We start from the raw sequence: 26,097 nt of genomic DNA, 5'->3' as shown, positions 1-26,097 counted from the left end.
CAATGGCCTTCAAGGTCCTAGGTGACCTGATGGGATCAGCCCTCAACCTGCATACCCTTTATCCACCCCCTCCCATTCTCTTCTTTCCTTACTCCACTGCAGCCACCTTGGCCTCTGTGCAGTTCAATGAACATGTTGACCTGTCTTTAAAGCCACATGACTAATGACATCTTTTAGACAAATATTTGTGCCAATGTCTTCTCAATATACCTACTTGACCACCTTTACACCACAGCCTGTCCCGCTCTGTGCTGACAGCTCAGAGCCTGGAGACTGCTTTAGATTCTGTGCCTCCCTCTCTCTCTTCCCCTCTCCCCGCTCTCTCTCTCTCTCTCTCTCTCTCTCTCAAAAATAAGTAAATATTAAAAAACAAAAATGTAAAGGGCACCTGGGTGGCTTAGTCAGTTAAGCTGCCCACTTCGGCTCAGGTCATGATCTCACAATTAGTGTGTTCGAGCCCCGCATCGGGCTCTGTGCTGACAGCTTCCGAGCCTGAGCCTGTTTCAGATTCTATGTCTCCCTCTTTCTCTGTCCCTCCTCCACTTATGCACATGAGCTCGCTCTCTCTCTCTCTCTCTCTCTCTCAAAAATAAACATTTAAAAAAGGTTTTTTAATAAAATAAAATAAATTAAAAAATGTATTACAAAAAGACTACAGCCTGCCGCAACCCTGTATGTATTCCCTACCCTCCTTACCCAGCTCTCCTCTTATTTTCATACTATTTAACATCTAATAAACTAAATTACTTATTATGTTTATTTCTCTTTGTCCACCCTTGCTCCCTTAAAACGATCCACAGGGCCAGGACTTTTTGTTCACTGATATATCCTAAATGGCTAGAAAAGAGAGACCAGCACTTTAAGTGTTCAATAAATGTTGAATAAATTGTTTCAATGTCCAAATCCTTAGTGGCCACTAGCCATCATGCCAAAAACACCTGAAGTTAAACATTCACTTCCCAACAGGGTTACCACAGATAATACTGCTATCCTAAAAACAGCAAGATCCACTCCCAGGACCCAGGAAAACTGAAAATATGCGTTCACACAAAAGCCTGTAGACAAACGTTCACGGCAGCACTATTCATAATAGGGAAAAAGTGGATACAATCCACCACACGTCCAACAGCTAATGAACGGATTGGCCAAATGTGGTATATCCACTAAATGAAATATTATTCACCAACAGGAAAGAATAAAGTACTGACACAGGCTACAATACGAATGAACCTTGAACATATTATGCTAAGTGAAAGAAGCCAGACACAAAAGGCCACATGTTGTATGATTCCATTGATAGGAAATGTCCAGAACAGGCAAACCCTTCGAGACAGAAAGTAGATGACCAACTGCCAGGGGAGAGAAAGAGGAGAGAGAGAGAACAGGGAGTGAGAGCTAATGGGTACAGGCTTCTTGTTGGGAAAACAAAATGTTCTGCATTTAAACAGTGATAGATGAACAATCTTGTGAAAATACTAAGTACTGAATTGTACACTTCTTTTTTTTTTTTTGAGTTGTACATTTTAAAAGGGTGAATTTTACCTCCTTTCCTAAAACTCAAAAACCAAACAAAACAGAAAAACATAAAGGAATGCTCAGGCTCAACGTTCACGGCTCACACATGAAGGCAGGCTAAGAGCTGGGAATGCCTTCTTGGCTGTATTCGATTCTAAGAATCCCATCCACCAACTAATCACAGAAGAAATATTTTAAAAGGGAGGGAGAGAGGCTAGTCCTGTCAGTAGCAGCAAGCCCAACTTTTCCTTCCCCTCCAATCCATTCAAATGCTATCATCTCCACCTGCAACACCACCACCTCCCACACCTGGTCCACACCATCTCACCAGAACTAATCCAGGAGCCATGCCACTGCCGCCCCTACTCCCTCCCACTCCTGTTCCCCCACGGTCTGTTCTCTGAACAGCAGTTACCGTTTAAACACGTCAATCAGATGACTTCACACTCTTGCTCGAGACCCTTCAATGACTTCTTACAACACTGAGATTTTACTCTACGTACTTCCCACGGCCTACAAGGCCCTTACACTGCACCGGCTCTCGTGATCTCTCTAGCCTCATCTCCTACAACGCCAGCTCTAAAGGCTTTCTTCCAGTTCCTTCCAGTTCCATACCTCCTTAAGGTATGCCAAGGTCAACCAGGCCAAAAACATTTCTCCCCAGGACCCTGGCATTTGTATTTTCAGCCTGGAATGCTCTTCCCCCAGATAGGTGAACGGCTCGCTCTGTCACTTGTTGCACGTGCTGCTTAAATGTCACCTCCACAAACAGGCCCTTTATTACACCTAATCTAAAACTAACACCTTCAGTCACTGTAACCTCTTATCCTGATTATGCTTTATTTCTCTTCACAGCACTTAGCACACTTTTTTTTTTTTTTTTCCCCTGCTTGGTGCCTGTCTATCCTAATAGAAAGTAAACTCCATGAGGGTAAGAACTCTTGTTCGCTGCTGGATCCTCAACACCTCAAAGCACATCTAGTACGTGGAAGGTACACAATATACAGACTGAATCAGCAAAAACACATTCTTCAGTGAAATATGTGCTCATCTAATCTACTTTTAAAAATCACAAAAAAACAAAGAATTAGCAATGGGCACAGAAAACAAGTCAGTATTTTACCAAAATTACCTGTTCATCAAAAAGACCACAAATTCATAGAACAAAACACATATGCCACATTATGGATGTACAGTTAAAAGTTATTAACTGTAGAGAGAGAGACAGACAGAGACAGAGTGTGAGTGGGGGAGGGTCGGGGGGGGAGGGAGACACAGAATCCGATACAGGCTCCAGGCTCTGAGCTGTCAGCACAGAGCCCGATGGGGGGCTCGAACTCACAAACTGTGAGATCATGACCTGAGCCGAAGTCGGACGCTTAACCGATGGAGCCACCCACGCACCCCTCACCCTACCTGCTCTCTTAATCCTACATCCGGACTCGTAGATGTGGACATCCTACAGATCCCTTCAATACTCGAAACCCTGTACTACAGCTTTCCTCTCAGGACGACATACTTCAGATGACAATAACATCCATCCCATGACCCACCACAGAAACTTCCATCTTCCTCTTACCCCGGGGCCCAGAGTTACTAGGTCCTGAGTTCAGTTTCTGAGATATCTCAGATCCGTCCCCTCTGCTCTACCCCCACTGCATTCGTTCAAGCCCTTATTCACCTCTCACTTGGACTTCTCATCTGGAATCTCCAGATCTTCCATTTAGATCTCCCTTTTGATGGATTCACTACGATACTACCAAAGTGACCACTCCAGAATATAAATCCATCATCCTTACTCTTTCCTAACAACCTTCCGTGCTTCCGTGTACCTTTCAAGAAAATTTTCAACCCCCTCACTCAGCCTCATTTCCTATCACTGCCCTCCTATTCCCACCCCAAACACATCATGCTTTCAAAGTTAAGCAAGGCACAGTGAACGACTTACACTTTCCAAATACACCATCTCGGGGTTTTTTTCATTTTCCAGTATGTAGTCCCCTTTCTGACTCAAACACTCTTTTCTACCCTTCTTTGCCAAATGAAAGCTTTAACACTGAGCTTAGATGTCAATTCCACCAGAGAACTTTCCATGACTCTGATTTAGATGTCCTCTTCTGCCCTCCCACAGCACTTACCACAATTACCGTACATTGCCGTCAATACTCTTACAATTGGGTATATGTTGTTTTGCTTTATTTTTCTGTGTCTTCTACTAAATTGGGAGCTCCCTGAGAGCAGTTCTGAGAGTATTCACCTTCATTCCACACTGCCCCACGCATGGAAGGGGTTGTTGTTAAATGAATGATTTGTGAAAGGGAGTAGGGGGGGAAGAGGAAGAAAGAAAAAAAAAAAACAGGGGGAAGGGGAAAGGGGAAAGGCAGAGGAGGGAGGGGAGAGGGAGGGAGGGGAGAGGGAGGAGGAGAGGGAAAGAGGAAATGAACGAAAACAAGGACAAGAGGAAAAAAGTAAAAGAAACAAAAAGGGAAAGGAGGAGCCAGGGAAAGGAAAGGGGGAAAGCAGGCAGGAGGGAAGGGGCAGGGTGGTGAGAACACGCACACGCATGTGCACAGGCACGCGAGCAAAGGGCATTTGTACACAATCCATTATTTCTGTGTTCTACGCCAGTGATTACTGAGAGAATGGAACATCTGAAAAAGCCCATCTCCCGGAGATTCTAAGCATAACCATCTAAATCACTTCTCCCATAAAGATTCTGAAATGTCCAGCCTCTGCCACTTCACTTGAAAATTTACTGCAATGTAATGAGAGATGTTAATAACATGCACAACGTAGAAACAAAGTTTTAGTTAGGAAAAAGTAGGAAATAAGGGCGCCTGTGTGGCTCAGTCGGTTATGCATCTGACGCTAGGTATCAGCTCAGGTCCTGGTCTCGTGATGGTGAGATAGAGCCCCGCATAGGCCTCCGTGGTGACTGTAGAGCCTGCTTGGGATTTTTCTCTCTCCCTCTCACTGCCCTGCCCCCGATCAGGTGAGCATGTGTGTGTACTCTCTCTCTCAAAATAAATAAATAAACATTTTTAAAAAAGTAGGAAATGAATCTGACATAATCAAGTCTTGGAATCACTAATAAACTTTCAATAAACTATCATTTCCTGATAACATGCTATTACTGACATTGAAAGATCTATAGAAAGGATAAAAAAAAAATCCAACATAACACCAACAACATGACCTGTGTTAAGAACAAAACTGCTTTTCGGGTGCCTGGGTGGCTCAGTCAGTTAAACATCTCACTCTTGGTTTTGGCTCAGGTCAGATTCTCACAGTTCGTGGGACTGAGCTCTGCATCAGGCTTCGCGCTGTCAGCTTGGGATTCTCTCTCTGCCCCTCCCCTACATGCAGTGGTGCTCTCTCACAATAAACAGGTTTGGTTTTTTTTAATTGCTTCTGTGCTACAGTCATATTTCTCAAAACCACACGGGGCAAAAATATTACAAGATAGAGTATTCTAATTAGTAAAGGACTTTTATTTAAATACACTCTTCAAGTCACGTACTACAGGAAAATTGTCGCTAAAACATGTAACATTTAAAATGACACATACATTTTAACGCAACAACCAGAAAAGTATTACTAAGCACTCTTCCAATGACATCAGCATACTGTCACTTAATAAAATAAAAAAATTCCTTGAATAAAACAGATAATAAAAATTTAAAAGCTCACCTCGAAGTATGAATATGTTTGGTAAGATCTAAGAAATAGCACAAATCCTTCTATTGCTCAGCTGTCATTACAATTTAGAAACTGGGAGCGCGCACACACACACACACACACACACACACACACATAAAAGATTTAAGCCCAATATAATCACTACTAAATACTTCCTGAATTGCAATTTTGTTGAAGGAAAATACCAATCATGGGCAGCCTCTCAACTTTTCAGCATATAAGAAATTAAGTTGTAAGAAATAAGCTAAGTTTGTAGTACTACTGATTATTAATAGACTGCCAAAGAGAAGACTTAGTACACATACAATAACAGGAAGTTCTTCTTGCACAAAACTAGAAATTTACTTTAATAACTCAACATCACTAGTACCTTTTTTTAAAGGCAATAATAATGGAGATGCTAAGCACTTAAAATTAGTATTTCTAAAATGATACCAAAAAATTTGCATTTGCCTAATATTTTGAAACTTTTAAGGCTAAAGTTTCCAACGTACTTTCATTTTTTAAACACACAAGTTAAAAAAAAGGGAAATGAAAGGAAGAAAATGTAAATCTAAAGGACCTTCAACTTAACTACATTTCTTTTAACCAAACATTAACAGAGTACCTAAGATGTGCCAGGCAGTATACGGGGAACTGACATATTACAACATCTATTACAAACTAAATCCTGTGTTATTCAGCTTCTGAATTTATTATGTTATTTAACCCAATGCTTTTCTTAAATTGTCATCCAACAGCGAGGAAGATACACAGTTTTTCCTAACGAATTCACTTGTCTCTGTTTTACATAGGTCACAAGAGTCACCGCTAGCATCTGTGACTAACAAAAGGGATTCATTTCAGAGACATCACTGATCATTTTTTTCATCTACATGAAGGTGAGACAGGAATTCAGCAGATATAAACTGTTTCAGGTATGAACTGTTTTAGGTTATAAACACCCTAAACTCAAGACGGGGGAAAAAAAAAAAAACCACTAAAAAAAAAAAACAAAAAAAACCAAAACTGGACTAAATTTACTTTGTATAGCTGATAAATATTTAAGTGGCCACAGCATTTACTTCTTCCATAAACACAAACATTACAAATTTCCATTTAGATGCAATACTATAAAAAGTCTTGATTCTGAAGACAAGCGAAGAAAACTTTTTTTTAAATAATTCAAAGGAACTATCCAAAGTAGACAACATTTCTATTTTCACATACTATCACATACTATTTCACATTTCTACACTCGTAAACACACTCTACCCTTTTAAGCACTTCCGAATTTGTCACGGGTGAACAAGCTGTCTAGTGTCTAAGTTCCACCAGTTGAATCTAGACATTTCAGACACCTAAGGCTTCTTATCCTACAGTGTATTAAAAAATGACAGCATTCAATTACATATTCTCTAAAAAAACAACCAGTACTTCCATTGCTATAATTTCTTCCACCGACTAAGTAAATTCTACCCTTTAGACACTATCCTCCATTCAGTTAACATGTTTACGTTTAAGAGGAACCCGGCCATGGGCTTTCCACATCAATCCACATGGGTTTTGACCACAACATCTGACAATTTACGGATCAACAAAGAAAAATAAACCATATAACGCTAAATCCCAGGAAATACAAGGAGCAACTGCTATCTCTGAGTTGTGTAAAGATCATAAAGATTCTCTTTAAGGATTTCTCAATGAAGATCACTTTCATGGCTAACCCTAGAGGTCCTCTGCTAAAAATTCACAGTACTGTCCACACAAGAAATGAGATTTTCTTTCATCAGTGTAATCGACAGAAGCACAATACAGTTCAGTTTCTAGAGTCAGATTACTTGACCTGCTTTTTCTGTTTTACCTTGTAAAACACTTTAATTCAAGCAGTTCCTCCTACCTTACCCTGAAAAAGGAGACGTCCTACAGGGCAGAATTCTGCTCGGTGCGATATCCTCCAAGTGGCCCCAACTCCACAGCAAAGCCGGTAGAGAGCCACACCAGCTGACCCCCGTCGTCTCCCGGCAAAGGGCTCGGGCACCAAGCCACCCAACACACCTTCCTCGGCAAAACTCGGAGGCCCCACACACGACCTCGATCAAACCCCCATACTTCCCCAATTCTGTAACCCCAGAGGTCGTTTTCTGGAAGCAATCTTACCTTCATGATGATTCAGGGACCGCGATCCCCTCGAAAACACCAGATTCACCTGCACCTGGAGGGAAAACAAAAGACACCCAGTCAACACCACCGGGCACCCCTCTGCACTGGCGGAGGCGGAGGGAACCGAGCGAAGCCTGAACCCCGAAGAAAGAGCGTGGCGGGCATCAGCCCCCGAACCACGAAACGCCGACGAGGGGCTCCCTCCGGCCTCGCCAGCCCCGCAAACCCGGCCACCTACACAGCTCGGCGGCTTCCCGTCCCCATTGTCGGGACCCGCCGGAGTTTCCCGTCTCCGACAATGACGCCATTTCTGTCAGAGAAGAAACTCACAACAAGCCCGGGGGCCGGCGCGGGGCCGGCTGTCCTCCCCGAGGGCCTCCGGGCCCGGCCGAGCTGGTCGGCGCCCCCAAAGGGTCGCGCAGCCCCGCGTCCGAGCCGGAGCAGGCCCGGGCTCGAGGGGCCCGGGGTGGGGGGCGGCGGAGAGGCCAGGCGGGCCGGAGGAGGGCCGCGGGCAGGACCGACCCACCGCGCAGCCTCTGCCCACGTCCCGTTCTGAGGCGGACACCCGACAAGTGCGAGCGGGATCCCCGTCCGCCGGGCCGCGGGGACCGCCAGAGGACCGAGGGGCCGGGAGGCGGCACAGCCCCCCGCGCCGGCCCGGGCCCCCCACCGCGGCCCGGAGCAGCTAAACCGCTGAGTGTGCGGCCGCCAGGCTGGGGGGCGACTCGGACTCGGCAACAGCACGGGGGGCGGGGGCTCCCGGGAGGCCGAGGCCCCCAATCCGGGCTCCCGGCGAGACCACCGAGCGATCTTCCCCCGCTCCTCGGCCAGGCCCAGTGACTCCCGAAAGGACCCCCTTGCGAGACCGCGAAAGCCTCAGAAAATGTCCCTACCTTCCTCGGAGGCGAGCTCTGACCCTGGCACGTCCAGAGTTCCCTCCCCTACTCCCCCCCAAAACCAGCAGGCCCGGGGGAGAGATGGGGGAAGAAGGGCGGCGGGTCCAGCGGTTGCTGAGGCTGAAGCTCCGGCTCCTCCTCCTCCCGCGGCGGCGACTGGTACCTTTGTTTGGCGGCCGCTCGGGCTCCCTCGCTGGGGGGAGGGGGGGACGACGAAAAATCCCTCCCGGACTGGAGGTCCGGGCCCCGAATCGCGCTGCCCTCCAGAGGACGGCGGCGCCAGACCCTCTGCGGCTCCTTCCGGGCAAAGGTCCAGGCGGTGGCTGTGGCGGCGGCAAGCTTAAGCACAAGAGTCTCCCTCCGCTCCGGCGCCCGAGCTCCTCACTCCGGACTCGACTGACGGGCAAACATCGCTTTCCCCCCCCCAACCCCAAGTGCCCCCCTCCCTTCTTTCTCCCCTCCCCTAGATATTTTCCCCTCCCCTACCTCTTTCCCGGATGGCCTTTTAGATGACCTCGGATTGGCTAGAGTTCTTTAGAACCCGCCTACACCCTATTCTCATTGGTCCTCGGGATACAAACAACGACGCCATTTTCCCACCACTTCTATGGAAACAGAAAGTTACGCCTCAAAGCTTCCCGGGAAATGTAGTCCAACCTTTGAGGCCAATACGGAAGCCCTTGCCCCTGAGAACTGCAAGACCCGCAATGCCCCGCGTCTGCGTGAGCTGAGGGAGGGAGGGGAGGGGAGGGGGCGGGGCGACAAAGCAGTGGGGAGGCGGCAACGACGCCTGCGCAGTGTGACCGGGATGGCGTATTTTCTTGCACCGAGTAATGCGGTGTCGCTGGCGGCTGAGAAGGGTGGAGAGTTCCGTGGTGAAGTAGGGGGAGGGATCTATGTAGGCGTTCGGAGGAGCCGTGGTCTGAACTATAAAGTAGGAAGTTGATGCTGGGTACTGCTACTCCCGGACCGGCAGCGTGAAAGTTGTGATATCACCGTTGAACCGTGAGCGGCTGTGGTGGCGGTCGGGGGGAACCCGGATGGGAATGAGGGCGGGGGAGGCTGGAAGGCGGGGTCCGGAGGAAAGAAAGAAAGGAGGGCGAGGACCCGGATGCTGAACCGGATTGTGTATGAGTTTTCCGTACTTGCTAGAGAAGGGGTGGAGCGGTAGGTGACCCAGTGGGGCGGAAGGGGGCAACTGAGCGGAGAGGAAGCAGAAACCTCTCCTCTCCTGCGGGCTCTGTACCAGCATAGTAGACCCTTGAAGTTCTTTTGCCAAGTCTCTGTTAAAAATCTGCCTTGAGGTTATTTAAATCCACTGCTTTTATCTCAGGCAGTTTTCTTCAGCTCTATCATCTCCCAAAGTTTAAGTGGAGGATTCACTCTGCGTTTCACAGCTACGCTGTCACTATTTAGCAATTTTGAAACCAGATCGTTCCCTAAAAAAAAAAAAAAAAAAAAACTTGCATGGTATGATAACTTTTCATATTGCAAGTCTGTTCCTTGGTTTCATTTTTTTAGAGCGTTAGAAGGCACTTTCCGTTAGTTCATTCAATCCTTCACATATTTATTGAGCGCCTACCATGTGGAAAAACGAAACAGCCCCTGCCTTCGTGGACCTAAGCCTAGTGAGACAGACAGATATTAAAATGGACACACAATTGAATGTGAAGTTAATAGCAGTGGTGAGTGCTACAAAGGAGAGTTACATGGTGATAGGAGAATTTAAAATAGGGAATTTGGCTTAAGGGAAATAAAGTGAGGATCCAGCTGAGAGTGGAAAGGTTATCATAAGTTAACTAAGAAAAGAACATTCCAGATAGAAAGAATAACATGTTGGAAAGCCTGTGTCTAGAGGCTTTTAAAGTGTGAAGAATTAATTGTGAAGACCTGAAGGGGGAGGAGAGGGGAGGGGAGGCGGGACAGTAACCTACTATTATGCAGTTTATTAAGGAATTGTTCTTACCTAAGAGCAAAGGGATGTTTTCAAAGGGTTCTCAATGGGTAGGGAAACAGGACCAGATCTGAATTTTGCAAGGATCACTGGCTGAAGAGTAGAGATCTCGATTAGAGAACCTAATCTAGGAGTGAGCGCAGGGAGCCCAACCAGGAGATTATTGCAGTAGTAGTCCACACAGGGGACAATCTATTTTCGTATTAATATTCATCCATCAACTGTTTGAACCCATTTAAGGCAGTTTGCCAGTTTTGGAAGTGAGTAGTTTCAGACTCTCATAGAGGCATTCTGTAGTTATTCAATCTAAAAATAAATGAGTAGAATTCATGTAACACTAATGCCCCTTTATATTTGAGTCTGGTACATGATGGCTGAAAGTTCCAGCCATGATAAATAGGACTCCTTTAGGTCAAAAAAAGAAAGAAAGAAAAAAAAAAAAGTATGTATGCCACAGTGTATAGAACCCCTTAGACTCTTTAAGAAGACACAAAACATTACTTTTCAATACCTAGAAATATTGAGGTTCCTGTATTTTCCTACTACCAAGAATACTTGTGTATAAACATCCTCTAGGAAAGGAACATTAATTGACTTGTTTAATGAGTGTTCTTAAGGTAATTTTTAAAGATTCATAACTGGTTTTGTTTTTGTTTTTTTTAATAGCGTTGACACAGCCTTGAGAATTGAAATAAAAGTTAGTTAGCTCTGACTTCTGGGCAAAAGTATACTTGTTACTGATCCACAGGGAGACAAAAGAGTTCTTGAAAGGTGGTCTCATTGATTTTTAAGTTAAGTACATTGCTTTCAACCTTGTTGGGAAGAGACAGCCACCAACTGCTTTAAATGCAGAAATATATAAACGATGCTTGTTTTTATTTTTTATCTAACCTTTAATTCTGTTCAATAATCTTTTACCTAAGTGATTATTCTTGTTACCTTTTTTTTTAATCTCTTAAGAATGAGATAACATGTCAAAGTTTAAACAGTATAGATAAAAGATTACTAAACTGATTTTTGGATAATTTCAAAATATTTTCTGGACTTTTTTTCCCCCCTTGTGACATCCTTGGTATCCATTGTCAGTTAAGGCAGGTGTAAAACTTTCCTACATGGAATGTTTCTCCTTGAGGTCATATTGCTAAGATGATTTCCTTTGCTGGAGTGCTCAGTTCTTTTTTTGTTGCTTTTTGTTTTTAATTTAAGTTTATTCATTTTGAGAGAGAGAGCATGCGGGGTAGGGGCAGAGAGAGAGGGGAGAGAGAGAATCCCAAGCCCCCGATGCGGGGCTTGCACTCACAAACCATGAGATCATGACCTGAGCTGTCAAGAGTCAGAGACTTTAACCAACTGAGCCACCCGGGCGCCCCTGGAGTGCTCAGTTCTTATGATTGTTTCACCTAGACACTCCAGAGTAGATTATAAAAAAACGCACTTTTCAGTCTTTTTAGTTCATGATCCTAGAGACCAAATCATTGTTATAGAAGCAAAAGAAAACAGATAAAGGTGAGAAACCTCCTAAAATGTAGCCAAGATGTGAGAGCAATTAGTAAAGAAGATCCCTAAGATAAGGACAAATAAAAAACAGCAAAGAAGCAGAGATTGGATTCAATAGAAAAGGAGGATTGTAGGAAGACCATGAGTGTTATTCTAGGAAATATCAAAGTAAATGTAAAACTCAGAATAATAAATCACTACAGAGAAGTGTGTGTGTGTGTGTGCGCGCGCATGTGGATACAGGGGAATATTTTTGATAATTGCATTCAAACTAATGCACGTCTTAAATTGGAATCTTTGAAATGTATTGACTGTAAAGAAATTACAAGAGAGGAGTTTTCCCCTTAAATTTTAAATATATAAAACATATCTCAATGCTCTTGGGGAAAAAGTATGTTTACGAATTTATGTAATCAATCAAATATAAAGTATCTAAATCTGTTGGTTTGTTTTGACATTGATTTGGTTTTATGCCTTTTATGGTTGAGTACAATAAGAAAAGCTTAATATAAGTTCTGTAACTAAGGAAATCACTTAAAATCCAGGTGAATACTGGGACCAATGAAATCACTTGAAGACTTTCCTTTTTTTTTTTTTTCCCTTAAGAGAGATAATTTACATATCATATAGTTCACCCATTTAAAATATACATTTTGGTAGGTTTCAGTATATTCACATGGATGTGCAACCATCACAACCTAATTTTAAAATATTTTGAACCCTACAAAAAGAAACTTCATACTCCGTATTCTTCCTACCCCAACTCTAGGCAATCACCAAACTACTTTCTATCTTTATAGATTTGCCTATTCTGAACATTTCATATATTATATGGTTTTTTGTGACTGACTTCTTTCACTTCAGCATGTTTCAAGATGTCACCTGTGTGGAATTTTCTTTTAAAACAAAACTGAAAGTGTACTTGTACAAAAACACCTTGAGATACAAATTCCTTTGCAGTTTAACACTCAAAATTAATTTAGTGAATAAGATCATCTTTATCCTTCTCCTTTTTCACAGATCAGCTTTGAAATTCAAAAACGATGGAGAAGACTCAGGAAACAGTGCAAAGAATTCTTCTAGAACCCTATAAGTATTTACTTCAGTTACCAGGTAACTTTAATTAAGGTTAATATAGGGTCTTTTTATAGAGTAGTAGTCATTCAAATGTTAAATTACTGAAAAGATTAGATTTACCATCTCTTAAGATTTCCTATTTAAAGGCATGCATTTGAGAAAAATGACAAATAGAACATTTTAGTTTTTTGTTCTTAAAAGGGACTTTTTTGTTTTGCTTTTTTTAAATTTTTTAATGTTTATTTGATTTTGAGAGAGATAGAGTGTGAGCACGGGAGGGGCAGAGAGAGAGAAAAGTGGGGGGAGACACAGAATCCGAAGCAGGTTCCAGGCTCTGAGCTGTCAGCACAGAGCCCAGCGCGGGGCTGGAACCCACAGACCGAGAGATCATGACCTGGGCTGAGGTCGGAGGCTCAACGGACTGAGCCACCCAGGCTCCCTAAAAGGGACATTTTTGAAGCATTGTTTTAAAAATGTCCAATTATACAACATAACTAAAAAAAAAAATTAAAACATTTGAGTACCTCATTGGAAGTTTCATTCTTTATGGATGCCATACATTCCTATTCCCCACCATTTAGATATTAGGGGAAGTTACTCCAATTTGTATAACAACAAAAAGCTTCACTCTATCTTCCATGTTCATTTGTTCTACTGTCACATACACACTGCATTTCTTACACTACTGGTTCCTTTAAGAGCCAAATAGTAATGCATCTCTAACTCACATTACTTGGAAACAGCCCACATCATTCGTATATAAAGATGGGTCATCCGAACATGGCTTCTTAGAGTAACACCTGCCTAATCACATGTATGTGCATGTTTTATTTTGCTATTTTTTTAAGCTTGGTTTGGAAAATAATAATAGCAAGTAAAAACTCATATATATAATAAGCGTGGGTTTTTGTAATAAAAATTCATTCACAAACCAAGTACTTGAAATTTGGAATTCTCTTTCTTATAGAAATTATAAAAGGTGATAAATTAGTTGACAACCATAAAAACCTACTTAGCATGCAAGGTAGCTAACCTTTAGACTAATAACGTTCTCAACTCAATCACGATAAACACTTTTTTATTTCTGTTCTAAAGTGCATATCTTTCTTTATGGGCACATGCCAGTGGTATGTTTCTGTTCTTCATGAGCCTGGAGAGAATAAATATGGTTATCAAAGGCAGAATAGTGGTGGCTCCCCAGCTACATCCTCAAAGCCATCATGATTAGTGTCATTTCTATTCTGGCAAATCTTAATGAAGACGTACCTGCTAATGTCGGTGCTTCAAAAGAATGAAGGGAACTATCTATTTCCTAACTCAAGTTATACCCAGCCATATTATCTCCTATAACTCACCAAAGGTTATTAGATGAAATCTAATTGACAGAATGAAGATACTCCATAGTACAACAGAAGCTATTTAAAAGTATCCAGAATTTGTTGGATATAAATTACCTTCCACTGTGATGATTCCAGTGACCAAAAAAAAAAAAAAAATTAAAGATGAAATCCTCAGGGTGCCTGGGTGGCTCAGTCAGTTAAGCATCTGACTCTTGATTTCAGCCTAGGTCATGATCTTACAGTTCATAGGATCAAGCCCTGAGTCTGGCTCCATTCTCACTCTCTCTCTGCCCCTCCCCCGTGCACACACTGTCTCAATAAATAGTAAACAAAGATGAAATCCTCAAGATACAAAGGACAAAGAAGATACGTACTTTTTAAGAAACTTCTAGTCTGTTAATATTTTGAAATTCATTACAGATAGTGCACCTCTTTATTACCTACAGCCAGGGTACATAATTCTACCTTGCTCTTGGCATGGTGCTGCTTTTTATTGATGTATAACATGCATAAACAATGATCGTAAGTACAGCTCAAAAAGTTATGGAGGGGCGGCAGTGCCTGGCTGGGTCAGGCAGTAGAGCATGCGACTTTTAATCTCAGGGTCATGAGTTCAAGCCACGTTGGGCATAGAGCTTGAAAAAAGTTATCAAAGGGGTTAGGGAATGGGTAAAAAGGGGTGAAGGGGAGTGAGAGGTACAGGCTTTCAGTTACAGAATGAATAAATCACAAAGATAAAAAGTACAACATAAGGAATGTAGTCGTTGGCATTGTAATTAATGTTGTTGGAGGGAAGACAGAAATGGAGAATGCAAAGGGAAAGTTTCCTGCTATTTAAGGAAAAGCCAAGAGACTGCTTTTGAGTGACGTTTATTCAACAGCTAGTAAACTACACTTATTTCAGGGTCTCCCACTGAGAAACATGGTGATGTTTCTCCTGCACTCTCTTCATCTGTTGTTGAACTTATTTTGGGAACAAGTTTGCAAACACTGGCTGGAACCGGGCTATGGTAATATATGGCAGTTATCAATGCCATAAAGGGTCTAAAGAGTGTCTCCTGCCACTTTGCAGAGCAAGGACTGTCTGTAATTTTATTCTGTGTGTTTATTTATTTATTGTAGGGAGAGTGGATATGAGAGGAGCAAGGGAGAGAGAGAGAATCCCAAACCAACTTCACATTTGGAGCCCAATGCAGCCCAGTGTGGGGCTCTAACCTACAACCCTGGGATCACAACCCAAGCCAAAATCAAGAATCAGAAGCTTAACCTACTGAACCACCCAGGCACCCCTGTAGTTACATGTTAGCAATAATGTTTACCTGTGTAATGAACTTGTGTAACATTTTTTAATCCTCATCTTGAATTAATATCTAAGTCATTAGATAACATTTAAAGCTCTCAATAGGTAGCTAATTTGTCTTAATCAAATGTATTCTTGCATCCATAATACAACGTAACCTCAAAAGATTTTCCTAAAGAAATAAGAAATTGTGGGGCACCTGGCTGGTTCATCAGTGGAGCACGGGACTCTTGATCTCGGGGTTGTAAATTTGAGCCCCACGTTGGGTGCAGAGATTACTTAAAAAATAAAAATCTTAAAAAAAAAAAAAAGAAATAGGAAATTGCACTATGCATAGTAAACCTGTTTTTCATGGAGAACTTCATAGTTACTAAAGTGACTTCAAGATGGGCCAGAACATTTTTTCTGTTGGGAAATTACTCTTGCTAATAAAAGATTATAATAATTAAAAATTATTAGTATTAGGATGTTTTGAAATTAGTGGGGTTGAATGACTTTTGTTTGTTTATTTGCCCTAGTGTAGGTCCCCAGGCCAGGGAGTCTGTAATGTTAAGGTCTTTTAAAGAGGAAAGGTAATTATTGTTTCTTTTCACTTTGAGGGATTTCTATGACTAACATCTGTTAGAAACTATTTGGGGACTTAAAAGTATCAATCCAGACCCCAGAACCTGGTTAAAGGAAAAGAATATATTCAAACACAACTGCAGGGGCACCTGGGTGACTCGGTTGAGCATCCTGCTCTTGATTTTAGCTCAGTCATAATCTCCCAGTTCGTGAGATGGAGCCCTGAGTTGGACACCACGCTGACAGCTGGAGCCTGTTTGGGATTCCCTTTCTCCTCTCCCTCCCTTTTCCTCCCCACTCTGCTTCTCTCTGCCACTCCCCTGCTTGTGTGCGCACTCTCTCTCTCTCTCTCTCTCTCTCTCTCTCAAAATAAAGTTTGGGGAAAAAAACTTGTAAATTAAGCCATTTATTGGACTGTTTTTCTATATATATTCTAAAGCAAAAAGGAAAATGTCTCTCCACTTTGTGTTCTTCATCTTCTGAACTTTTTTTTCTTTTTTTAGAGAGCAAACCCACGCAAGCAGGGGGGAGAGGCAGAGAGGGAGATTCTTAAGCATGTGCAACACTCAGCATGGAGCCCAACATGGGGCTCAATCCCCTGACCCTGAGATGATCTGAACCAAATTCAAGAGTTGGTTGCTTAACCAACTGAACTCCCCAGGCACCTCTGAGCTTATTTTCTAAAGTGATATGGGTTACTTTACACACTTGTACTTTGTAAGTAAAGCCCAGATTAGCCTTAGCTAAACTGGAAAGTAGATCAAAAGTATAAAGTATATAATTGCTACCCAGACCATGTTCACCTTAAGGATTAGGAGACAGAAGATACTCCTTCTTGAACCCTAAGAGAGCCTTCCCCTCCAGACTTCTCACAGAAAGTGCAACTTTCTTTCATTTGGATATGTGATGAAAGTTTATGTATTCATTCTTTTGGGTGATTGGTACAGAGAAAAAAACCTAGATAAGTCTTAGAAAATACTGTTTTTGTTCACTGGAACTTTTTATGTAACTATTTTCTGAAACCTCATCTGAAATTAGGATGTGACTGTGCATTCACTTTAGCAGGAAGCTCATAGAACATTATTAAGTGAACTGGTTGGGGTTTTTATCTATCATTCCTTTATATTTGGGCTAAAATGACTTCTATTGATAACTACTAGCCAAAAATCTCTTGAGCTTTCCATGTAAGAAAATGATAATATTGAAAAACTAATGGCCATAGTCAAAATAAAAAGACTCATTTTTTACTAAACTGGGATCCTAAAAGGGAATACTTCAGGGAATGGGAATCTCATTTTTTGATAGGAAAGACGCAGAACTATACAATCTCTAAAACTTTAAAGGAATGGTAGATACTTGTAAGAGGTAATTATATGAGGTAAATCAGTAGCAAAGTATGCTTCATTAAAAATACCCATTGGGGCGCCTGGGTGGCGCAGTCGGTTGAGCGTCCGACTTCAGCCAGGTCACGATCTCGCGGTCCGTGAGTTCGAGCCCCGCGTCAGGCTCTGGGCTGATGGCTCGGAGCCTGGAGCCTGTTTCCGATTCTGTGTCTCCCTCTCTCTCTGCCCCTCCCCCATTCATGCTCTGTCTCTCTCTGTCCCAAAAATAAATAAAAAACGTTGAAAAAAAAAAAAAATACCCATAGTGAGGTGCCTAGGTGGCTCACTCGGTTAAGCATCCAACTCTCGATCTCAGCTCAGGTCTTGATCTCAGGGTCGTGAGTTCAAGCCCCACGTTGGGCTCCACGCTGAGTGTGAAGCCTACTTAAAAAAAAAAAAAAAAAAATCCCCATAGTTCCTCTGAAATGGACAGTGCTAATTAACTGCCACTAACTAGACTAACTTGTTTTTCAAAAAAGGAATGCGTTAGATCATAGTTTCTAAAATGCCCATTTCATTCCAGTGAAAGGAGTGGGCTTACTAGTGGGCCCCTGGAATACTTCAGAATGTCTTTGCCCGCCCTGATTTTAAAAGGCTGTGGCGTTTTAGACTGCATTTCAGCAGAGGGGGTGGAGCGTTCAGGGCCCAGTAGTGAAAGGCAAGCTCTCTAGTAATGGATTAGTGGGGCTGGGTTCATCAAGTCTGGTCAGTCTTAGAGGAAGTGTCTGAATGTGTTTTTTATAACTGAAATATTTTATTGCCGAATTTTATTCTTTAATTCCAGGTAAACAAGTGAGAACCAAACTTTCACAGGCATTTAATCATTGGCTCAAAGTTCCAGAAGATAAGCTGCAGGTATTTAGGCAATTCAAAACCTCTTAATCCTTAAGAAATTAAAAGATGTCACACAAAATACTCCTTGCTCTTAATTGAGTTTAATGTTCCCTGCATATATTGTATTATATTGACATTGCTAAGTAAATACCAGTTGTAAAAATTAAGGAATCCAGGGCTCGTAATCTGTTAATTTAATTATTTATAAGCTTTTTGATATTTGCATATTCAAATAAAATGAAATTGTCCATCGTCTTTTTTGTCAGATTATCATTGAAGTGACGGAGATGTTGCATAATGCCAGTTTGCTCATCGACGATATCGAAGACAACTCAAAACTCCGACGTGGCTTTCCTGTGGCACACAGTATCTATGGGATTCCGTCCGTCATCAATTCTGCCAATTACGTGTATTTTCTTGGCCTAGAGAAAGTCTTAACCCTTGATCACCCCGATGCGGTAAAGCTTTTTACCCACCAGCTTCTGGAACTCCACCAGGGACAAGGCCTAGATATCTATTGGAGGGATAATTACACTTGTCCCACCGAAGAAGAATATAAGGCTATGGTGCTACAAAAGACAGGTGGGCTGTTTGGATTAGCAGTGGGTCTCATGCAGTTGTTCTCTGATTACAAAGAAGATCTAAAGCCACTACTTAATACACTCGGGCTCTTTTTCCAAATTAGGGATGATTATGCTAATCTGCACTCCAAAGAATATAGTGAAAACAAAAGCTTTTGTGAAGATCTAACAGAGGGAAAGTTCTCCTTCCCTACTATTCATGCCATCTGGTCAAGGCCTGAAAGCACCCAGGTGCAGAGTATCTTGCGCCAGAGAACCGAAAATATAGATATTAAAAAATACTGTGTACATTATCTTGAGAATGTAGGTTCTTTTGAATACACTCGGAGTACTCTTAAAGAGCTTGAATCTAAAGCCTATAAACAAATTGATGCACGTGGTGGGAACCCTGAGCTTGTAGCTCTAATAAAGCACTTAAGCAAAATGTTCAAAGAAGAGAATGAATAATATTAAGTCATTCTTGATTAGGCCTGGGAGCTTATTTTAGTTGACTTTTTTGTTTTTTGTGTTTTTTTTTTGTCTTTTAGCCTATCACTTTTTTAAAAATTAGGACCGAGCTGTTAGTCTCCTCAAGCTGAGTGAATTGGGGTGATGTGAGTGAGATTGTTTCAATTTAGAACCCCTTTGTACAGATAATCATCATAGTACAAAGTTGATGGAATCAAAAGGAGCCACATTTAAATAGGTCTAATATGAATGTCAGAATGTGCTGTGTTGGGACCTTATGGACAACTGCCACAAATGTTCTGCTAATTCTATCAATAAAGAAGACTTCAGCTTCCGGGAATTCTTATCCAGATACTTCTAACTGTGCTGTATGGGCAATTCCCCATTCTTCGTCTACCCCATTTCCAAGCCAGTGACTACTTGGAACCAGTTCCGGTAGCTAGCTGACCCAAAGACCACAGGACCTCCTCTCTCTTCCTAAATGTTGCTACTTAAAATATCTTCATCTCCTCTTGGAAACTCCCTTACTAAAGTCTGCCATGAAAAAGCTGACTGTGATAAGCAGTAAGCGATCTGGCCCTTTTTCTTACCTTTTCCTGTTTTTCATCCTCTCTGCCCAGCAAATTCTCCTTAACCAAGGAGTCTCCACTTACTGGAATTTATATGCTACCCCACATTCATTCTTTTTTCCTTCTAAATGTAATTTGTAACCCAAAGCTGATTAGTATCTGGATACGGCATTGTCTTTCCATTTGGAAAGGAAAAAGGGCACGTGGAAAATGTATTTTATGAAGTAGCCTTTATTTCAGTCTTTTTATATTTTTCAGGGCGCCTGCATGGCTCAGTTGGTTAAGCATCCAACTTCGGCTTAGGTCATGATCTCACGGTTCATGAGTTTGAGCCCTGTGCTGGGCTGTCAGCTTGGAGCCCACTCCGGATCCTCTGTCCCCCTCTCTCTCTTCCCCTCCCCTGCTCAGGTGCACTTGCTCGCTCTCTCTCTCTCACTCAAATAAACATTTGGGGGAAAAAAAAAACCTTTTTATATTTTCCTATCAGTAGTAAAAATCATAAAAGAGCTGTTTGCTCACCTGAAGTACAAAAGCAGAAGGAAGTGTCCTTTTCCTTGCCACTACTGAAGGCAATTGGTGCTTGAATGGAAAGGGAAGTAGGTATCTTTAATCTCTGTGATTAAAGGAATGTAAAGTGTTGACCTGAGAGCTGGTGCTTGGCTGGCTGAAAAGTAGTCAAAGCCTATGTTATCAGGCACTAATTAGCTTTACAGTGCTTTCGTACTGACCCCCTATCCCTTTTGTGTACTTTCCACCCCCAAGCCCCTGGAGCCATCTGTGGCAACAAGTAGCAGCAAAGGAAAAACCCTGATTCCTTCACTTAGAAGTGTTGCTGACCTCCCAAAACAAAACTGCTTTCCAGAAACACTGCATTTTGCTTGATTGGTTCTATTCTGGTGTGTGATCTCAGATCTAATCACCATGTACTTGTAGGAGAACTTCTCACTGAAGCACTCAATCTAAATCTTTGAAAAACTGGGTACTATCTTTACTAACATTTGGATCTGGGGCACCCTGGGTGGCTCAGTCCATTAAGTGTCCAACTTCGGCTCAGGTTATGATCTCTCATTTTGTGAGTTCAAGCCCTGCTTCGGGCTCCACGCAGACAGTGTGAAGCCTGCATGGGATTCTCTCTCCCTCTCCTTCTCTGCCCCTCACTCACTTGCGCCCTCTCTCTCTCTCTGTCTCAAATAAATTAGGGGCACTTGGCTGGTTCAATCAGTTAAGTGTCTAACTTCAGCTCTGGTTGTGATCTCACTGCTCATGGGTTCGAGTCCCGCATCAGGCTCTGTGCTGACAGCTAGCTGAGAGCCTGGAGCCTGCTTCAGATTCTGTGACTCTCTCTGTTCCTCCCCTACTCACTCTCTCTCTCTCTCAAATAAACATTAAAATTATTTTTTTTTAAGGTTGACACAGTGGAATAGAGAGCTGATGGATTTAACATCTTGCTGAAAGTGATTTATGGCAACATAATTAGCCTTCATTCTTTTGGTTTTGGCAAGCAAAAAATTTTATTTTTTGAAACTTCATAGACTAGAAAATGTGAAAATGTTTTAAAATACATGTCTTCTAAATGACAAAATCCAGTTTACTTGGGTTCTAAGACTTTTCCTTTTGCAGAACAAAAAATACTGTAGTTTAAACCTAAGTAGATAATATATTTTATTAGATTTAAACTACTCTTACAGTGTTTTCTGTATTGACAACTGTGATTATAGTTCAAGTGAAAAGAATAGATTTTTGGTTACTTAATAGATAAAATGATTTCTTTTTGTAAGGTCCCAATCTCATGTCAAGCATTTCTGTCATTGACAAAGGCCAGATACAAATGACAAAAGAATCATGAATAGCACCAGGCCAAAAGTAATTTGATTAAGTAAGGAATAATCTACTTAGGCAGTCTTCATCTTAAAGGTAAATATTTTGTCTATATAGTTTTTTTTAACAATACTTCTTTTTTGTTTTTTAATGTTTATTTATCTTTGAGAGATAGAGACAGAGCATGAGTTGCGGGGAGGAACAGAGAGAGAGGGAGACACAGAATCTGAAGCAGGCTCCAGGCTTTGAGCTGCCAGCACAGAGCCCGACGCGGGGCTTGGAACTCACAAACTGGGACATCATGACCTGAGCCAAAGTCCAATGCTTAACTGACTGAGCCACCCAGGTGCCCCTATTTTGTCTATATAGTTAGCATTAGATCTTTTTGAATAATCATTAAAATTTTCTTTTATGTAATGAATTCATAAACAGTTCAGGTTTCCATAATGTAGCATAAATACCCATGATTTTGAGGTTTCCTTATATCAATTAAAATGGAAGAGTTCAAATTATTTTATTTTTTTATAATGTTTATTTTTGAGAGAGAGAGGGAGACACAGAGTTGTAAGTAGGCTCCAGGCTCTGACCTGTCAGCACAGAGCCCAACACAGGGCTCAAACTCAGGAACCGTGAGCATGGCCTAAGCCAAGTCAGGTGCTTAACCGACGGAGCCACCCAGGCGCCCCTATTTTACCTTTTTTTAAATGTTTATTTTTGAGAGAGTAAGCAAGCATGAGCGGGAGGGGCAGAGAGAGAAAGGAAGACAGAGTTCGAAGCAGGCTCCTCGCTGATCAGTGCAGAGTTTGAACAGGGTTTGAGCTCACAAACTGTAAGATGGTAACCTGAGGCAAAGTCAGATGCTTAACTGACTGAGCCACCCAGGCACCCCCACTGTGTCAACTTCTAATTTGACTTCCTTCCCTTCCTGACCTATGCCCTGTATTTATTTACTTTAGGCAGCCTTTCAAGAATTTCTCAGATCAGGGTCCTCCTTTCCTTTGGCCCTTCTCATCCTGCCAGTTCCCAATTCTAGAAGCATCCAACACCTGCACAGTTTGCTCCTCCCATATTGCTGAGCACTGCTGGGGAGTGTTTTCAGAACTGCCCTTGTAGCCATTGCAAATTAACATGTTACAGCCTCCATAAGCTCTTTTATTTATTTATTTTTATCTATTCCTGATGGAGATTTCACATTGGTCAATCTAATGTCCCCTGCTTCTTCTCCACTCTTTTCCCAGTTAATGTAAGTTCTCCTAACTTTCCTCCTCTCTACTTCTTAAGTCTGTCTCAAGTTGTCTTCCTTTCATCTCAAGAAAAGTTGTTTGTACTCATGACATAGGCCAAGCAAGCTGTCCTGTTCTTGATTCCCTCCCTTTCTGCCTCTTGAGGGCCTTATTCAATCCTCTGCCTTAAGATTCAGCCTCAAGGTTTATCCATTAGCTCTTTTTTTTTTTTTTTTTTAATGTTTATTCACGTATTTTGAGAGAGAGAGCAAGAGGGGGAAGGGGCAGCGACAGGGAGGGAGAGAATTCCAAGCAGAGTCCCACTGAGCCCAGTGCAGGGACTTGCACTCATGAACCTCGAGATCATGCCCTGAGCCAAAGTTGGATGCCCAACCGACTGAGCCACCCAGGTGCCCCACCCATTGGCTCTTTCTTAATCTGTGTATTGAGAAGAAGGAAAAGGGGAAGGAAATGTACATATATGAAGTACCTATCAGGTACCAGATGATTTGTTTTTTTCTTCAAGCACTTGCTGAGCAGAGCCAGACCCTTGAGTACAGGTCAAAGTACATTGTTCTGGGCAGCTGGCCTCTCATTCTTTTTTTTTTTTTTTTTTTAATTTTTTTTTAATGTTTATTTTTGAGGGAGAGAGAGACAGAGCATGAGTGGGGGAGGGGCAGAGGGTGAGGGAGAAACAGAATCTGAAACAGGGTCCAGGCTCTGAGCTGTCAGCACAGAGTCTAACGCAGGGCTCAAACACAGGAACTACGAGATCATGACCTGAGCTGAAGTCGGTCGCTTAACCGACTGAGCCACCCAGGCACCCCACTGGCCTCTCATTCTATATGCACATTTATATGTGTTTAGAAGTTTGGAAACCACTCGTGTATTGTAATAATATACACTCCAACCAGAGTTGTCTTTCTAAAGCATAAATGTGATGGTCGTCGCCATGCTTATATTCTCTTTGAATCCTTAGTACCATCACCTATAAATTCCTTGGTATAATACATAAGACTTCCCAAAATTTTATCTCCAACCCACCATAACCATATTTCCTAACAGTTTACTCTGCCATAAAATAGTGCTCATTGTTGCTGACATCGTCTATTTTCATTTAATTCATTTAGAAATATTTCCTGAATGCTTATGTGCTAGATCCTTTGCTAGGTTTTGGAGATGTAAGAGTGATAAAGACACCATTCCATAACCCTGTGATTTTTCTGTGATGGAGGCTAGCAAGTAAATAGCCAACTATTAAACAGATTGTTACTGCAGTAATGGGTGGCACGGGGGGGGGGGGAATAAGGGGGGGTAATTACTTGTTTACTTATCTGCCTCTCCCATTGGATTGGAAACTCATTAAGGGCAAGGACTGTGACATATTCACCCCTGTATTCCCAGAAACACTTGATATTTTTTAAATGTTTATTTATTTTGATTGAAAGTGTGAGCGAGTAGGGGAAGGGCAGAGAGAGAGGGACGGAGAATTCCAAGCAGACTCTGCACTGTCAGCGCCCAGTGTGGGGCTCAAACTTATGAACTGTGAGATCATGACCTGAGCCAAAATCAAGAGTTGGACACTTAACTGAGCCACTCAGGTGCCCTGCACTTAATAAATATTTATGAATGAATAAATATACTTGAAACTAACCCCCCACCTCTCAAGGGTTCCATTAAAATAACATGTGAGTGGGGAGCCTAGGTGGCTCAGTGAAGCATCTGACTCTTGACTTCAGCCCAGGTCATGATCTCACAGTTCCTGAGTTCGTGCCCAGCATCCGACTCTGCACTGATATGGAGCCTGCTTGGGATTCCCTCCCTCTCTCTCTCTCTCTCTCTCTCTCTCTCACTCTCTCACTCACTCTCTCTCTCTCTCTCTGCTCCTCCCCACCTCAAAATAAATAAACTTTAAAAAAAATAACGTATTCATTTGAAAAGATATCATAAGCCTCAAATGTTAGCATTTATGTTAATGCGGTTCTACCTCGAATTCTTTCTCTAATGACTCTTATTCAATGTTCTGTTCACTTCTGAGAGGATTCTTAGACTGCTCACTGTTTTGTCCATGATTACCATTTCATCCAAAGCCTGACCTCAAATTCAGGTCCTGTAACTGCCTATTCACTTGAGTTTTGTGTTGTCACCTTGAAATAATGTAATTAAAACCAACTTATACATCCCTTCCTATCCCTCTACCTCTACTTCTCTCCCTGCCTTTTCTGTCACAATCTTTATTCTTCAAGTGATCCAGGAGTGTGTTTTTGATTGATTTGCCCACGTCTCCTCTGTCTCTCCAGTCCTCCCAAGTCCTACAGATTTGTCCTTTAAGAGGTCTCTTATCTGACCCGTACTTTGCATTCTCCCTGTCGTTAGAACAGGCTTTATTGCCATACATATAGGGCTGATATTTGGTGGTAAGAATACACAAAAGGACTCATCACAATGGACCCCACAATAATGTGAATTCAGATATAACCCAATTGGCATTTGGCTCCTTAAACCCCCACCATCTCCAGTTGGCTAACTGCAGACTTTCTCTGGTTATTCCATTAACCTTACAGTAATGCAACCTTACATTTAATGTGGTTGAATATACCGGAGCTTAACAAGTGGTAATGGCATGTTTTTACTGTGTACTGGCTGGTAAAAAAAATATTAACAGCACAATAAGCAATAATATTAGCAAAATTTCTATGTTAACCCATTAGTTCAAGTTAATTCTGTAGAATGTTTTGTGACCATTGATCAATGAGCATCTTTTCCTAGAGATGTCTGGGAAACATCTGTAGCACTAGCTGCTGTATTATGTGCATTCTTTATAAAACACTGTATGCGTTAGGAGAATGACCAATTGATTATCCTTGAATTACACTTGTTACCGTATATAGAGAAAGAAAAACACATCTGATTACCTGAGAATTGGTTTAATGAATAGTGGCAGATATCTGGACCTCAGTGGACGAGGTAGTACTAATGATGAGCTGCAAAAGTAATTTGTAAATCTTTCCGAAACTTGTAAGGTCACTTAGCAGAAATTGCATTTAAAGTTTAGGTATTTATTTTGAGGCGGGGGGGGGTGGTGGGGGGCATACAAATGAGCAAGTGGGGGGGCGCCTGGGTGGCACAGTCGGTTAAGCGTCCGACTTCAGCCAGGTCACGATCTCACGGTCCGTGAGTTCGAGCCCCGCGTCGGGCTCTGGGCTGATGGCTCAGAGCCTGGAGCCTGTTTCCGATTCTGTGTGTCTCCCTCTCTCTC

The 26,097-nt window shown here is 42.2% G+C and overlaps 3 protein-coding genes across 10 annotated transcripts in view; 2 read left to right on the top strand and 1 right to left on the bottom strand.

Annotated features, from left to right (window-relative positions):
- Nucleotides 1–8,672, bottom strand: part of ARID4B (AT-rich interaction domain 4B) — a 152,813-nt gene extending 144,141 nt beyond the window's left edge. For all 4 annotated transcript variants that reach the window (XR_007460679.1, XM_049644967.1, XM_049644968.1 and 1 more), the window contains exons 1-2: nucleotides 8,250–8,672; nucleotides 7,354–7,408 (exon numbers count right to left, since the gene is read on the bottom strand). Coding sequence is in view for 3 of the 4 variants with exons in the window: in XM_049644967.1 (XP_049500924.1) it covers nucleotides 7,354–7,359 (6 nt within the window). In the remaining variant the exon portion in view is untranslated. The remainder of the gene's footprint in view (nucleotides 1–7,353; nucleotides 7,409–8,249) is intronic.
- A 147-nt stretch (nucleotides 8,673–8,819) lies between these two features.
- Nucleotides 8,820–19,578, top strand: GGPS1 (geranylgeranyl diphosphate synthase 1). 5 transcript variants are annotated; one of them, XM_049644980.1, is made up of 5 exons: nucleotides 9,032–9,257; nucleotides 9,774–9,937; nucleotides 12,724–12,816; nucleotides 18,151–18,221; nucleotides 18,467–19,578. In XM_049644980.1, exons 3-5 carry the CDS (start codon nucleotides 12,747–12,749, stop codon nucleotides 19,226–19,228), a joined length of 903 nt encoding a protein of 300 aa, XP_049500937.1. In that variant the 5' UTR covers nucleotides 9,032–9,257; nucleotides 9,774–9,937; nucleotides 12,724–12,746; the 3' UTR covers nucleotides 19,229–19,578. The 5 variants fall into 5 exon arrangements, with proteins under 5 accessions (XP_049500936.1, XP_049500937.1, XP_049500935.1 ...); XM_049644979.1 differs by lacking the exons at nucleotides 9,032–9,257; nucleotides 9,774–9,937 and adding an exon at nucleotides 8,820–8,974; XM_049644978.1 differs by lacking the exon at nucleotides 9,774–9,937.
- On the top strand, nucleotides 12,823–15,930 carry LOC125932589 (ubiquitin-conjugating enzyme E2 G1-like). Its single transcript, XM_049644987.1, is given in 3 exon segments — nucleotides 12,823–13,966; nucleotides 13,969–14,072; nucleotides 14,907–15,930. Coding segments are annotated over 3 exon segments (261 nt in total). The 5' UTR covers nucleotides 12,823–13,890; the 3' UTR covers nucleotides 14,988–15,930.
- Nucleotides 19,579–26,097: the final 6,519 nt, after the last annotated feature.

Source organism: Panthera uncia, chromosome D2, assembly GCF_023721935.1.
Source record: "Panthera uncia isolate 11264 chromosome D2, Puncia_PCG_1.0, whole genome shotgun sequence".
Classification (NCBI taxonomy): domain Eukaryota; kingdom Metazoa; phylum Chordata; class Mammalia; order Carnivora; family Felidae; genus Panthera; species Panthera uncia.
This window is presented reverse-complemented; position numbering and strand designations above follow the sequence as displayed.